Source organism: Molossus molossus, unplaced genomic scaffold (genome assembly GCF_014108415.1).
Source record: "Molossus molossus isolate mMolMol1 unplaced genomic scaffold, mMolMol1.p scaffold_m16_p_4, whole genome shotgun sequence".
Lineage (NCBI taxonomy): Eukaryota > Metazoa > Chordata > Mammalia > Chiroptera > Molossidae > Molossus > Molossus molossus.
Window position 1 is genome coordinate 24308044 of NW_023425377.1, and position 11363 is coordinate 24319406.

The 11363-nt window shown below is 40.8% G+C and overlaps 1 protein-coding gene across 1 annotated transcript; it reads right to left on the reverse strand.

Annotated features, from left to right (window-relative positions):
• Positions 1-5086: 5086 nt before the first annotated feature.
• On the reverse strand, positions 5087-9964 carry SPINK9 (serine peptidase inhibitor Kazal type 9). Its single transcript, XM_036241757.1, has 4 exons — positions 9919-9964; positions 9155-9183; positions 6236-6363; positions 5087-5144 (listed from the first exon to the last, which is right to left on the reverse strand). The coding sequence occupies exons 1-4, from the start codon at positions 9962-9964 to the stop codon at positions 5099-5101; spliced, it is 249 nt and encodes an 82-aa protein (XP_036097650.1). The 3' UTR covers positions 5087-5098.
• Positions 9965-11363: the final 1399 nt, after the last annotated feature.

Here is an 11363-nt window from a genome sequence, read left to right on the forward strand (position 1 = left end):
GACCCAAATTAATCCTACTTCACATTTGGATGGTGTATAAACAGTTCTTTGTGCTTTCGCATATATTATGTTATTTGATTCGCCTATAAGTCTGAGTTGGGTATTACCATCATCGCCAATTTACAGAGGAGGAAATGGGTCTTAGAGAAGTTGCCTACGATATCAGAACTAGTATTATTTTTTTAAATCCTCACTTGAGGATATTTTTCTATTTATCTTCAGATAGAGTGGGAAGGAGAGAGAAATATCAACATAAGAGGGACACATTGACTGGTTGCCTCCCGCATGACCCTGACCAGGGCTGGGGACGAACCGCAAACGAGGTACATGCCCTTGATCAGAATCGAACCTGCGACTCACACAAAACAGGAGTCCATTTCACTGATCTTAGTTGACAAAGTTTAAGCAGTGATCTATGCTCTCGAGTAGAGCATGGCTTTCTGGAGAGCCCCAAATTTTGTGGTGAAAGTGGAGCTAGGGAGAGAGCTAGCTAGACTTCCATTGGGAATATACCTGTTCTCTGTTATTCCAGTTTGCTGAGGGTAAGACCACTGGTATCCTCAAGCACAAGAATGAGGGTCCATGTGGCTATCTTAAGAATTAAAAAAAAAAAAAAGTTTAATGATGCAGAAGCTGGGCTGCCTCCTGATGCTTTGGCCTGTGATTGCTTTGTCTCCAAGTAAGACTAACCCTAAGAATCCAAGTACAGTTTGATGGATCAAGAGCCAGAGACCCACATTGCATTTAGTGTCCAGAGGCATACTTAACTACGATGTCATCAACCGCCCTGCCAATGTCCAAAGCAAGGGCACTGTTGGCACTTCTCATTATGCCAAATATTAGGAAGTAACTTATTTTGAATCAGTTATTTCAAAAATATTCTTCATGTTTGCTAAATGCTATAGGGACTCTTGACTGCAAAATGACAACTGCCAAGAGCAATTCCATGGATCTATGACAAAATCACTGGCAGCTCCTCTTGCCTTTTGAGTTCATGGGCTAGAAGGCATTCGCTTGAACACTAGTGGACATAGTGGCCATGGCCTGGAAAGGCTGTGCAACAGAGAACTCACATTGATCCCTGTAAGTGAATAAAGACAGCCAGCATCTGTCCAGGTGAGCTGCTCTGGGGATAGGGACTGTGACGTTGCCTAGGGAACATGTGCTACAGGGTTTCAGAGCTTGAGCTCTAGAGCCAAAGAGGGCTTTATCAATCATAGCTCCACCATGTCCTCTTCATGTTGGACAGCAATTCTGTCTCACTAAACCTTGTTTCTCTTAAGTGAGGAAAAAAAGCAGGTTCATTCATTAACGTTTACTGTTTTTGGAATGCCTGTGAGTTTCCATAACTAAATTTAGATGCTAGATTTGCCATGGTAGGTAAGAAAAACACCCTCATTTATATTTAGATAAATGTATTACTGGACTTGTGAATGTAATGAGATCACCATTTAGTATAGGACCTGATCTAAGGTTTTCTTTAACTAACGTCAGAAAATTCAGGAGGTACACAAGAACTATCTTAAAATTACTGAAAGTATTAGGGATGGTGAAGGCGCCAGAGCTATGCCTGACCTTCTTTACTCCTTTTCCCTCTACTATGGATCAAGGCCAAGGACTTCCTTAGACCCCTAGAGGTGGCCTAGCTATACTGGGCACAGCGATAGATGGTGTGTTTGAAAGGATAGAATGTCCAGGAGATTTCAGTGGGACTGATACTGATCTAGACTGCTACGTATTTGGGAGGTGGCGGAGAAAGGTAGGTGCTTGCTGCCTCTTAAACCACCCTGTATAAAAATCTGCAATACAGCTTCTTCCATGTACCTGTGCCTGAAATGTCTGCAATAAAAAGATATTTGTTAAAAAAAAAAAAAAATGTTCTCAATTAGACTTTTTCTTTGTGGCTCAAGGGCTGTGTTTGGGACAAATGAGGGAGTAAATACTATGGAGAAAATCGAAGCTTGATAAGTTTTGGCAGTAAGAGTTCCCATTAATGACTGCCCAGGAAGGGGTGAGCTCCTCCTCAGAGTCCAAGAGAAGCTGCATGACTGTCTGGTAGGACTCCTGCAAAGGCAATCCCTCGCTGAGTGTGAAGATTGTTGCCATCAGTGAGAGATATATATAGTTATTCCTCACCCAAGGATATTTTTCCATTGATTATTATTATTATTTTTTAGATAGAGTGGCAGGGAAGGAGGGAGGGAGAGAAAGAGAGAGAAACATTGATGTGAGAGAGACACATCAATTGATTACCTCCTGCATGACCCTGAGCAGGGCTAGGGATCGAACCTGCAGCCCAGATATGTGCCCTTGACTGAGACTCGAACCCGAGACCCTTTGGTCTGCAGGCCGATGCTCTAACCACTGAACAAAACCAGCCAGGGCTGTGTTTTATATTTTTAAGCAATAATAATAGTGTTTATTGAGTGCTTATTATGTACCCTACCATGAATATTCTAGATGCCTTTAATTTTTGTGCCTTGCCCTTCATGGGAACTTTCACATGGCAGAAGTCTGTGGCTGTAACAGTGACCATGTGCTCTAACAGAAGGTTCACGGTGCTGTCTCTCAGGACATGGTCAGGCAGGGGTCAGGCAGGCATGATGGGCTGGGGAGGAGACCATGAGCAGCCAGAAGCTAAATTAGAAACATTCATTGTGCTTAAGGGACAAATTTAGGACAACCACAGAATTTTGCTGTTTTTATGTTTTAAATCATTCATTTATTGTTTGCCAATTATGTGCCAGGCCCCAATAGTATGTACTGTATGTACATTGGTCCATGCCAGTCCATAGGATCTGCTGTTGCCCCTATTTTTATTTTTTTCTTTATTGATTTTAGAGAGAGAGGAAGGGAGAGGGAGAGAGAGATAGAAACATCAATGAGAGAGAACATCGACTGGCTGCCTCCTGCATGCTCCCCGTTGTGGGATTTAGCCCACAATCTGGGCATGTGCCCTGACCAGGAATCGAACCGGTGACCTCTTGGTGCATGGGCCGACACTCAACCACTAAGCCACACTGGCCGGGCTTTTGCCCTCATTTTTAAATTCAGGAACTGAAATTCAGGTTAAACGACTAATTCCAGGTTACTCAGAAGTGGCAAATACAGATTTGATCCCAGGGTTCTCTATCTCCGACATACCATCTTCCCCCCACCCTTACGCTTTTTCTTTTAGTGCACTTTTAAAAAATTCAGGTATAACTGACATGTAACAGATTAGATTTCTATGTGCAGCATAATGATTGGGTAGTTGTATATATTGTAAAATGATCACCATCTTAACCAATGGTTGTATATCTCAGTTATTTATATTGTAACCAAATAATTGCAGTCTGGCAGTGTGGACATGTTAATATCTACAGGATGTTGCAGCAAACCTATGGTAATTCAGACAATCTGTGGGCCTCAAAAAGAAATAAGAAAAACTGGAATCTGAATTCCAGGCAGGCAGCCAAAACAGAGATAGGGTGACCAGGGAGGTGAGTGCCACAACAGAAGTCTGCAAATAGTTTTGGGTGTCTGCCGCTGGGCTCCATTTCCAGGAGAGGTAAAGTGGAGAGGAGGAAGGAAGCGATCAGCACAACCTAGACGCACGCACGGAGAACCAGAGGTCTGGTCACTGGGCGAGGTTAGGGAGGTTAGGGCCCTCACGCTGGAGAGGCAGCCATGGTCAGGACTGTGGGCTCGGGCGTGTGGGGGAGATTCAGGAGCAGGCTCCTGGTGAATGAAACCCCCAACCCAAGCTTCCTCTTTGTTGAGTCACACAGGTCTTGCAAGGCTGGGCCCCGCCCAGGTTTTAAACTTGAGCCTATTTTTGAGCAGTAAATGCTGCATGTCCCAGGAAACAAGCAACTGGGATGATAGGATCCTTTCCTGACTCTCCAGAAGCACCTTTCAGAACCCTAGTCGTTTTTTTCCAGTGTTTAAGCAGGCACTCTAAAAAAAAAAAAAAGCTTCATTTTATATTGACTCAGTGTGGGTTTTTTAAAGAAATTCTGAAAAGTTTTCAGGATGCTTTCAGGGGGATGCATTTTGTTACAAGACATATATTTATAGAACTGACATCCATTTCCTTGATCTGTACTCTTATTGTTAATTGAAATTCCAAAGACAATGTTTCAGTTTAGCTTTGTTCTCTGAGACTGAAGGGAGTTACCTGTTTCATAAGTTACCTGATCCAACTGGTTTGTTGGATGTGGTAATGCCTGCTGCTATGCTTAAATATGATGCAGAACTAATTTAAAAGGACACAGTGAGATTTCTTAGAATTTGAGTAGGCTTCACTTCTAGTAACACATTTTGGCAATGTATTAAATTGTTTTTATGTTATTTTATTCTTGCATCCTTAAATGTTTATGGCAATTTTCTTTTCATGTTACAAATGACAAATATTTGCAAGGTGGTGGTGTAAGAGCTGAGTGTAGAGGGTAGGAATGTAATGAAGAGTTTTAGGCCGTGGGTGTACAAGGTAACTGCCATCTCGGTTACTCCCCTACAATCTCTAGAAAAGCATTAATTTCTCTCTGTGTGTCTGTGGATTCGTTTTAGGGGAAACTAGAAGCAATTCAGAGTTTGAAAGTAAGCAGAATGCTGTGCATCAGAAGGCTACAATACTTACAAATTCCATAGCTGGGTCAGGAGTTGACATCTGACTTTATAATTATATGGGATTACACACTATAATTTCCTTGCTTACTTGTTGAAAGAAGTCAAAACCAATTCATCCTAATTTAGTTTATTTATAAAGCATTAATTGAACACCCTCTTTAGCTGTTTGCTTTTCAGAACCAAGTAATGCACACTGGGCATTTTCCTAGCTTGAGAAAGGAGAAGGCGTCAGCTTAGGTCCTTTGATTTTCTGATTCCCACTACCAGTCTTACTTGGCCTTTCCTCCCCCATTGTGGCCCTAAGATCGTCTATTAGACATCACCCAAATGTAAACAAATCAGTAAGATTCAACTCTTAAGCAAGAAAAGTCAGATAAGTTTATTTCACTTAGGTCTCCTTTATTCTACAAAGAAATCAAGACATAATGGTGGCAAGATTATATGGGAGAAGAAATGTGTCTCTTGTGAATGGAATCACAAGATAGATTCAACATTGTCCACGATGTACAAATTTAAGTTTGTTGCCAGTTTTCCTATGGAGAGGAAAGAGTAACAAATGAGAATTGTTGAAGCCATAGGCATTTTATTAGCATCCAAACTTCACCACTGAACCCCCAAAATGTACCCATGTCACTTCACTTTCTGATTAAGAGGAGTGACTGCAATTTACAACTATTTTAGCAACTGGTGCTGGTTACATAAGGACCGTGCTTCAAACACAACACAGTTTATTCCCTGCAATCATATTTCAATGGATTTTTTAATTTAAAGGGGATGCATATTTAGATGCCTCCTATCATAAGATTGTAACTTTTATCTTATTAAAAAAACAAGAATAATGTGCCGTATATATTAGATGTTTTGTTTTCATTCATGTATATTTTGAAAATAGTTAAGAGCAACTATTATGTTTCTACACATTCTAGCACATAATTCATTATTTTATTTCGGGGGGGGCTGATGCTAATATATCTTGCAGAAGATTACTTTGTAACCTTTAAACTACTGTTGGCTATTTGTTTTTGTTAGCACTCCAATATTTTATGTTTATATTTATATTTATATTTATATTTATATTTATATTTATATTTATATTTAGTGGAGAAATCCTACACTGAAACAGAACAAGTTCTTTAGGTTTTTCAGATATTGTTCCCCTTTTGTGTCAGTCATTAGGGGGCTTCAGTATGTTCACACTTAGTTGAAGCTGAGTAATAAACAGGCTCATTCTAACAGATGCAGACTGGCATGCCTAGGAGGAAGGATGTTCCTTGTCCCTGGAAATAATTAAGCATAGACTGCAAGATGACTTGGTGACTTTTTTGAGAGAAAATTTAAGCAATAAATTAGTAGTTAGAAGTTGAACTAGGTGACCTTTAAGTTTCATTCCAATTCAGAGCTTCTAGGCTTCTCTGTTTGCTTTTTACTACTAGAATGTGTAGGATACAATGACACTAGGGACTCCAAATTCTACAAATTGTGAGAATTCTGTTCATCAGAATCAATGTGAGATGATCCACATATTCCTTATGCCTTAAACCACTTCTTTGAAATGAGATACATTTGTCTTACCACAGAATTATTTCACTTTAAATATAGAAAAGAAAAATACATCAATACTTACTCAACTTCAGAACAAAAGAAGCAATCATTGGCATAAGTTTTGCCATCAGATCCACAAATTGGTTGATATATTTCATAACACGGTCTCTCTTTTCCTGGTGGTAACTTTTTAAACTTACTGCAATCAACCTGAAAATACATATTAAAAACCTTCAATCCCTTGAACCAAATCTTTATTCCCAGGATTTAGAATTTTCCAAGCAAGTTTAGAAGGCTCCCAATGCATTAATTGTTTTAAAATATGTTTTCTTTATTGATTTTAGAAAGAGAGGAATGGAGAGCGAGATAGAAACATCAATAAGAGAGAACATTGACTGGCTGCCTCCTGCATGCCCCCCACTGGGGGTTTGACCCACAACCTGGGCATGTGCCCTGACCAGGAATCAAACCAGTGACCTCTTGGTGCATGGGTTGATGCTCAACCACTGAGCCACACAGGCGGGGCTAATTTTTTTATTCTAATTATCTAACCTCTTTGAAATATATCAAGTATAGAAATATTTATATCAGATATAAAATCATGAGTGATAAATTTCTTTGTGGTAGCTGGTAACTAAATCACAATTTATTTAAATATAGAATCCATCCCACTATAGTTAGTACTGGCTGATGCGTCAGTTCTCAATGCCCATGGCACGTTCGGCTCCCTGCTTTCTCTCTTTCACTTTAAAAGTTCTATCTGAATACAAGTGTGAGATGTATTACAGAAATAAATATTGTCGTTTTAATAACTAGTACATCATTGGCAACTTTGAATTATTGGTAACAAATGACGTGTTATACACATCATCAGCACATAGACAGACAGATGTATGTTAACATTGTAGTTGAGAACCACTGTTCGAAATTCCTTGGAGCAAAGCCAAAGTGATGAGCCACTTGTGGGAGCAAGTAGACAATTACCAAGCAAGAATGTTCTGGGATTTCCATCTATGAGCAAATTAAAGAGTGTGGATAGTAAAGTCAAACACATTGGAATTCAAATTTTGACTCTACGACCCCACAAGAATTATTTCACCTCTCTAAGCTTTAGTTTGTTTGTTTGTTTATTTATTTATTTTTGTTAATTCTCACTTGAGGGTTTTTTTTCCATTGATTTTTTTTTTAGAGAGACTGGGAGGGAGGGAGGGAAGGTGAGAGGGGGGGAGGGAAAGAGGGAGACAGAGAGAGAGAGAGAGAGAGAGAGAGAGAGACATCAATGTGAGAGAGTCACACTGATTTGCTTCCTGCATGACCCCCACCAGGGGCTGGGGAGCAAATCTTCAAACCAGGTATATGCCCTTGACTAAAATTGAACTCAAGACCATTTAGTCTGCAGGCTGACACTCTAACCATTAAGAAACCCGACCAGGGCTAAGCCTTATTTTATTTATCTGCAAAATGAAGATGATACACCTACATTGCCAGATTAAATTAATAAATACATAACCAAGAAGATGTGTGTAAAATGCTGAGCACTACACAGCATGGAAAGTGCTGAATAAATAATAGTGATAGTTTGTGTCCCTTGGCTTCACACCCAGGTCTGCACAAACTCCAGTTCCATGCAGAAGACTCCATTTCCAGCTCTTTCTGTCTGAGGGTTCCAGACATGATATTTGACCAATTGTTGAGTATTTCTACTTGGATAACCTGAAATATGCTCAAAGTTAAAGGTGAATTCCTCCTCCCCTTCAGATATGTTCTAGTCGTTAACTTAGTCGTTCCTGCCCCGACCGGTTTGCAGTCCAGAAAGATCCAGGTTCGGTTCCTGCTAGGGGCAAGTACCTCGGTTGCAGTTTGTCCCCGCCCTGGTTGGGTTGTGTGGGAGGCGGCTACTCGATACATCCCTTTCACGTTGATGTTTTTCTCTCTCTCTCTCTCTCTCTCTCTCTCTCTCTCTTCCTCCCACTTCATCTGAACAAAAAATGGAAAAAATGTCCTCGGGTGAGGATAAAAACAAAACAAAACAACTTAGCCGTTCCTTCCATTACTGAGCCCTAGACTTAGGGCTGAACTGAGTGCCGGCAATGCGAAAATTAGTGAGCACGACATATCGGCAGAGGGATCTCAGAGGCCAGTGGCGTAGAACAGAAATTGTGAGCCCCATGCTGAGGGTATGCCGGCATGACTTCACTTCCTCTCCCTGCCTGCTAAACCCCCGAGCCAGAATTGATGTCAGACTCAAAATGTGACAGGAACTGACCAAGCCTTAATACTCGTTCACCCTTTTCATTCTCACCCAACTACTAAATCGTGAAGGAGGCTTGAATTCAGGCCTGTCTGACTCCAAAATGTCTGTTCTTAACATTATTTCCTTTAATAAGTTAAAACAAAAGGCTCAAAGGGGTGAGAGGAGCTGCCTAGACCACAGGGTCACACAGCCAGAAAGCTGTAGAGCTTGGACTAGAACCCAGAGTGCCTGACTGCTGGTTCAAAGTTGTCACTGCCACACCTAGATTTTCTCAGCGACAGTCATTACTTGATGTGAGCCACGAAGGAAAGCTTAAATTAAAATCTTCTTTCTTTGATATAGAGAACAAAGATACATGTGGGCCATTTTAAAATGATGAGTTAGGACTTGTCCTTACTAAGCATTACTATGGGCGGGTCCTGTGCTAACCCTCCAACCATTATGACTCTAAGTGTTTCAAGGGTCCTATGAGGCCAGCACTGTGGCCGGCCACCCAATCAAAGAGCTGGAGGTGAGACCCAGGACTTTATAACTCTGATGCTGGGTGTCTAGCCATTGTCTTCCATCACCTCTATTTTAGAAAGGACTGTCTACAGTTTTTGAATAAAAGCAGTTTTGAAACTTAAAAAAGAAAAATCTTCAAATAGGTAGAAATTTAATTATGTACAGTGTCAAAACTTTCTTTACTGACACTGGCTTTAAAATTACATAAAAGTTGAACTTCCATATCAAAATAGAGGTACTGACCTGCTGACCATGCTGGGCACATTCTGTATCTGTAGAAAAACAAGTACAAGAAAAAATTAATCTCTGGAAGAACTTAATCTCATTAGACAATCTCTGATTTATGTTTCAGCTTTCTCAAACTGTCTTTAAAAATATAAGATTATCTTCAGAATTTTTGTAACAGCGTATCAAAGGTTGACGCTCAAAACACTTTTTTTTTGGCGGGGGAGCAGGATTAGAGTGTGGCCTAAAGGATGGAAAAGCTGTTATAATAAGGAGGAACTTATCTTATTCTTTCCTACCTCAACCAGAGCTTAGGAAATAGTATAAAAAACAAAGGAGTTCCATCTTTAGGAAGGTGTTTGCTCTTTCGTAGCAGGCAGAGGGCAGGGGTTGAAAATTCTGGGGAGTCCGATTTTAACTCAATAGTGGAAGGGAAGTAGCAGTTCCTGCTGCCCAACAATGGTTGAGCTGCCTTATGAAGAAGTTAGTCCCTATAAATAATATCAACTCAGAGCAGAATCTGGATGAACACTTTCCAAAAACGTTACACAAAGTGTATGGATAAGCATTTAGCCTTAGTTGACCATTTAGGTCCACTCAGTGCCTGGGATGATATGATTTAGTGATTTGCTGGTGGAGACCAAAAAAAAAAAAAAAAAAAAGCCTTTCCAAAAGCTTCCCTCATCCTTTATGTGAGGTGCATATCCCAGAATTACGTGGGCAGGAGATGACATGAGCTATTGGTATCAAGGCAGGGGCAGTGTTATGAGGGAGATACTCACGGATAAGTGCCAGGGCCAAGAACAGGACAAAGGCTGTCACTCTCATGCTGCTGAGGAGGCTAAGGGCAGTCAGATGGAGGCACAAGAAGTGACCTTCTGGTATCTGCCCAGCCCACTTGGGTGCTGCCTTATATACTGTCAAGAGTTCCTGCCTCAGTTGTGAAACAGCTATTTGCAGGAATCAGATGCCTGGAAAGAGATCAGAAACACCTGCTGGGAATAGGAGTTCTTTTATTGCGAAAGACGGGATTTTACATGGCTTTTTAGTAGATACTAGGACCTGATAAAGTGGGCATTATTTCCTTACCTCTCAATGTTTTTAGAAGTTTGAATGCTTTCACATCTGCTACACAGTTTGGTCTTCATAACAAATCTGTCACATAGCTATGGCCATCTTCTTTGCTCTATAGATGAGGTTACAAGAAAGTTAAGTGATTTCACTGGTTTTACTGCATGGTGTACTACTTTTGCCAGGGACAGTCATCAGCATGGCAGTTTCATAGGTGTTGAAATATTCCCAGGTTCCCCTTTTCCTCCTTCTATCTCTAGCTTCAAATGGAAAAGGTTGCCAATTGAGACACAGGACTGGGCACAGAGAAAAGGTATTGATATTCAAGTCTTGGTTATGCAGAAACAAACAATGATTCATACTCTTTAGCAGGGAGATATTTTCTGAAGAATCCCCAAATTTAAGAAGCTGGTACAATGGGTGGAGCTGGTAAGTACTCCACACATTTACCTGCTAGATCCCTGGCAAGAAGTTTCCTTATCAAAGGCCCTTGGGAGAAGGGCCTCCTCAAGGCCAACAATAAAAAGTTTTATGACCATCCTAACCAAGAATGGAACGAGTGGCTGCAGTGGCTGGACTGTCCCTGAGGCTTTGGCCATGCTTCTCTGGTCTCCACAGACTGGAGGTTCAAGAATAAGATGCTGCCCTGGCTGGTTTGCTAAGTAGTTAGAGCGTCAGCCTATGGATCAGAGGGTCATGGGTTTGATTCCTGGGCAAGGGCACATACCTCGGTTGTGGGTTTGTTCCCCAACCCTGGTCAGGGTCATGCAAAAACAATCAATCTGTATGTCTCTCTCATATAAATGTTTCTCCCTCCCTCCCACTTTATCTGAAACTCAATGGAAAAATATCCTTGGGTGAGGATTAAAAATAATAAGATACTAACTTTTCCCTTGGCCATAGTCACATACATGGCCAGTGATGTCTGGTGCTAATAAAATAACTTTTAGTAGACAAGCCACCAATCCTTTGCCCATGGTTTAAATAAATTTAATTGTGCTTTCTTCAAATCATGCTTCATTTGAAATCTTTGATAAAGGCTACAAGAACACATCTTAGAATGTGCCAGTTTTCAAATAGAGTGACTCTATGAATAGATCTTGGAAGCAGCGCCTGCAGTTTTGGTAGATAGAACTGGAAGACACTGTCTACATGT

Bases quoted from the DNA above. Each gene is read 5' to 3' on its own strand.
- SPINK9 (XM_036241757.1), bottom strand. From the start codon at position 9,964: ATGAGAGTGACAGCCTTTGTCCTGTTCTTGGCCCTGGCACTTATCC. The intron at 6,364-9,154 runs GTCAGTACCTCT...ATGTATTTTCAG, and splicing joins GTGCCCAGCATGGTCAGCAG to GTTGATTGCAGTAAGTTTAA. The intron at 5,145-6,235 runs GTAAGTATTGAT...TCCTCTCCATAG, and splicing joins TTCTTTTGTTCTGAAGTTGA to GAAAACTGGCAACAAACTTA.